At 39.0% G+C, this 3,285-nt stretch overlaps 1 protein-coding gene across 1 annotated transcript; it reads left to right on the top strand.

Moving 5' to 3' along the window:
• The first annotated feature begins 229 nt into the window (after nucleotides 1–229).
• On the top strand, nucleotides 230–1,665 carry LOC110065092 (uncharacterized). Its single transcript, XM_089282775.1, has one exon. It carries the CDS (start codon nucleotides 230–232, stop codon nucleotides 1,364–1,366), a length of 1,137 nt encoding a protein of 378 aa, XP_089138901.1. The 3' UTR covers nucleotides 1,367–1,665.
• Nucleotides 1,666–3,285: the final 1,620 nt, after the last annotated feature.

Raw genomic sequence — 3,285 nt, 5'->3', positions numbered from 1 at the left:
TCCTATACCAAACAATTTTCTTGAACTGTTGAACTGAAGACATAGTGCTGGTACGTACTGTTACAGTGGAACTCTGCGTTACGGCCATCCCGTTATTACGATCGTTTAAATTACATTTGTTTGGAAGTTCAGCTAAACTGGCTTGTAAATTGTAGTTTGTTTAATAAGCTTATTACCTCTTAGAACTGATCCATGATGTATTTGAATCGTCAGATCGTCACCCCACGAGATGCCAAGGACATCAAAAGGCAGTCCTTTAGCATCCAAGCCTTATTACGTTTCCACGGCGGTCTTGTTGGCCAGAAACACTGTCATCATTTTAGCCATAGCACTGTTCTACGTCAATTTGGTTGTGGCAGATGAATCAAAACCAATTCCGCCAGGACGGTACCAAAAGCTGGTAGGTCCGGGCTTTGCCACAAACTGGTTCAAGACAAAGGGGCCCATGAAGAAATATTCCGAACAAAACATTAAAAACGTCAGTGATAAAGGATTTAAGAACTTAAGGCTGCGATGCAGGGCAGATTTCTACTCATACGATTACACAGCCACAAACTTTACTTGGTTTCTTGGAAATTTGACCACCGTTGTTGATCACTGCTTAAAGCACAAGGTCATCCCAATTGTGTCGTGGATTCACCACCACGCCGAGGCCTATGCTACAGAAGAGGACCATGATGCTTATGTGGCTTGGTGGACAGCAGTGGCGCAGCAATTGAAAGACAAGCATTTCAAATTGAGTTTCAATCTTTTTACAGAATTAGGAATAGACGAATGTGGGACAAACTGCGACGAAAGTCTTCGCAAAAGAATTGATAAATACAACAACTGGACCGCAGATGTGGTGGCAGCGATTCGTGGAACAGGTGGCAACAACGGTCAGCGGATACTGATTCTCGGATCGCCAGGAAAGACTGCGAAGGACCTGGAAAACATCGAAAGCACAATTTATAGCAATGATTCATATATGATGGCGGAGTGGCACATTTATGCCTCAGGGCCGAACAAAAAGAAAGATGGGCAGAAATACTGGAAGGGAAACGGTACCACCAAAGGCCAAGAAAATGTCAAAAATGCGATCTATGAGGCAACTAATTTCACGGAGAAATTCAAACTGCGGACATACCTTGGTGCCTGGATGCCTCAAGACAACAAAGATGGAGACTTGAATGAAGATGAAGTGATAAGCTTTGCACGCTTTTTTGTGAGTGAGCTTCGCAGTGTAAACATACCATGGTCGTTAAACGTTTTGGATCGCTACTACGATACCAAAAAGAAGACATGGCTGACAGAGAAACAGAATATCCAGGGGCGAAACCTTAACATGTCAAGGGTGTTGGACAATATCCGCGAAGTAATGCCCTAAAGGGTAACGTTGAAACGCTATTGTTGTTTTATCAGTTCTTAAGACAAGGTCAGTGTAGACCTTCCTCAAGAACAACAATTAATATAACAACACTGATAGTCCTTACAGGCAGGTATCAGAGGTATGTTTTGAACATGTAAAAGGGGTAGAGCAGGAAAATGCTGAAAGGGATATAACCAATAAGTTATGGTAAGTTGAAAAAACAAAACATAAAGTGAATCGAATAAAACATATAAAACTGATATGACTAAAAAACGTTCGTTAAATTTGAGGACCCACTTTTGCGAAGCAATGACAATTCATTTGCCTGGTTTGAAATTAGAGTCTTAACAAACTTATTGTGAATCTGGTGATTCCTCAAGTAAATGTCGTCGCATGTATCATTCATTCTCTCAAAAGCCACAGTCGGGAGAATTTGGTTCCCGTGAATTGGTTACTCAGAGGTCGTCTTATTGCTTTCCCTGAAGTGGCTGAATTGTAAAGCAACTCTTCATCCACGTCAACCGAGTTTGTAGGATCGATGCATGCATGGTTCAAGGTTAGGTCGGGATAGGTAATACCAAGGTAGATAAATTGAACTGTTTCCTCGGTCACCTCAGTACCTGTAAACATGACATAATTGCGGTTCGGTAACTTTCGAACTTGGGCGATGTTCGTTGTATCAACATTATGCAGAACTTTGTAAACTTCATTGCAAAGCTCTACTATCTTAAATATTTCAACGCAATGACTGAACACGAACAAGAGAAAAACGATAGTTTTTTCTTACAATACATGCATTCTTCCACGGTTTACCCTGCAATTTTGGCTAAGGGGCTTGAAACGATACATTTACTGTAAATGTTTGAGGTTCGGTGACAGATAATTCGATCAAAATTTACGTTTAAAATTAAATAGAAGGCAGAGTTAATGAGCAAAAGATCTTTCCCATCGAATTAAAAGGATATAACTCTGGAATCCTATTTACAATTTTCAATATCTATGTAGAGAGAGGAATTTTTTGCGCGGTTTCTTTTTAAGGTGAAAGAGAAAATGTGGTATATTCTTTGCTATGAATATGTCGTGAGTTTGTGAAAAATGATGGGAAAATTACATCTAATTAATGCATTTGAATTTGATTTTGTTTCAAAAAATTGTCCAGAAGAAATAACATCTTCGAAACCTTTAGACTAAATGTAATTCAAAACTTGACTTATGTCACTTATTGTTTTACCTCGTGATTAGAGCTAAAACCTTTACTTTTCATTAATTAGAACCCGCCTCTACTGGTTGAATAGGGGCGAAGGGACTTATTCGAAGCGACTTATTCGAAGCTTTTAAAAAATAGATCTGTTTTTTGCATATAGATTTCGAGACCGTTCCATGTAGGCATATGAACGGTTAAAAAAGAAAAAACAAAGAAAACTAGTGAGACAATCTCAGATAGTGCAGAGTGTAATGTATGGCTGTGACGCAGTACTCGTAACACAGTTCCTACACAACCCCTGGCGTTCACTCCTGGTTTGTATTGACCTTACTAGTCAGCTAGGGATTTTGATGAGACATAATCTTAGCAGTGTGTGTGTTTCATGTATGTATTTTTATTCACAGTCCAAGTATAACTAACAATTAATTACCCTTTGTCAAGACAGCTCTTGAATTTTACTGTGGTGTTTTACCCTGATTTTTGCGCATTTTAAGTAGCAAACGTGACAATGTTACTTTTTACGCCAACGTTTGTAACTTGATACTTTTGCTTTCCTCGCAAAGGAATTTAACATGAAACTCTTGTTTTCTCGAAAACACTTCGCAGAAGTTCCCGTGTTTTTCTTTTCACAGCTGGAGATAAATGGAAGAAAGTTGAGTGTCTGTCAGATGAAGAAATCGAAGAGGAAAGATTTGTTTTACTTATTTAACACGCAAATTTTCTTTTCACTGAT

This window comes from Orbicella faveolata, unplaced genomic scaffold, assembly GCF_042242905.1.
Source record: "Orbicella faveolata isolate gen_17 unplaced genomic scaffold, um_ofav_v1 contig_1, whole genome shotgun sequence".
NCBI classification, from domain to species: Eukaryota; Metazoa; Cnidaria; class Anthozoa; order Scleractinia; family Merulinidae; genus Orbicella; species Orbicella faveolata.
This window is presented reverse-complemented; position numbering and strand designations above follow the sequence as displayed.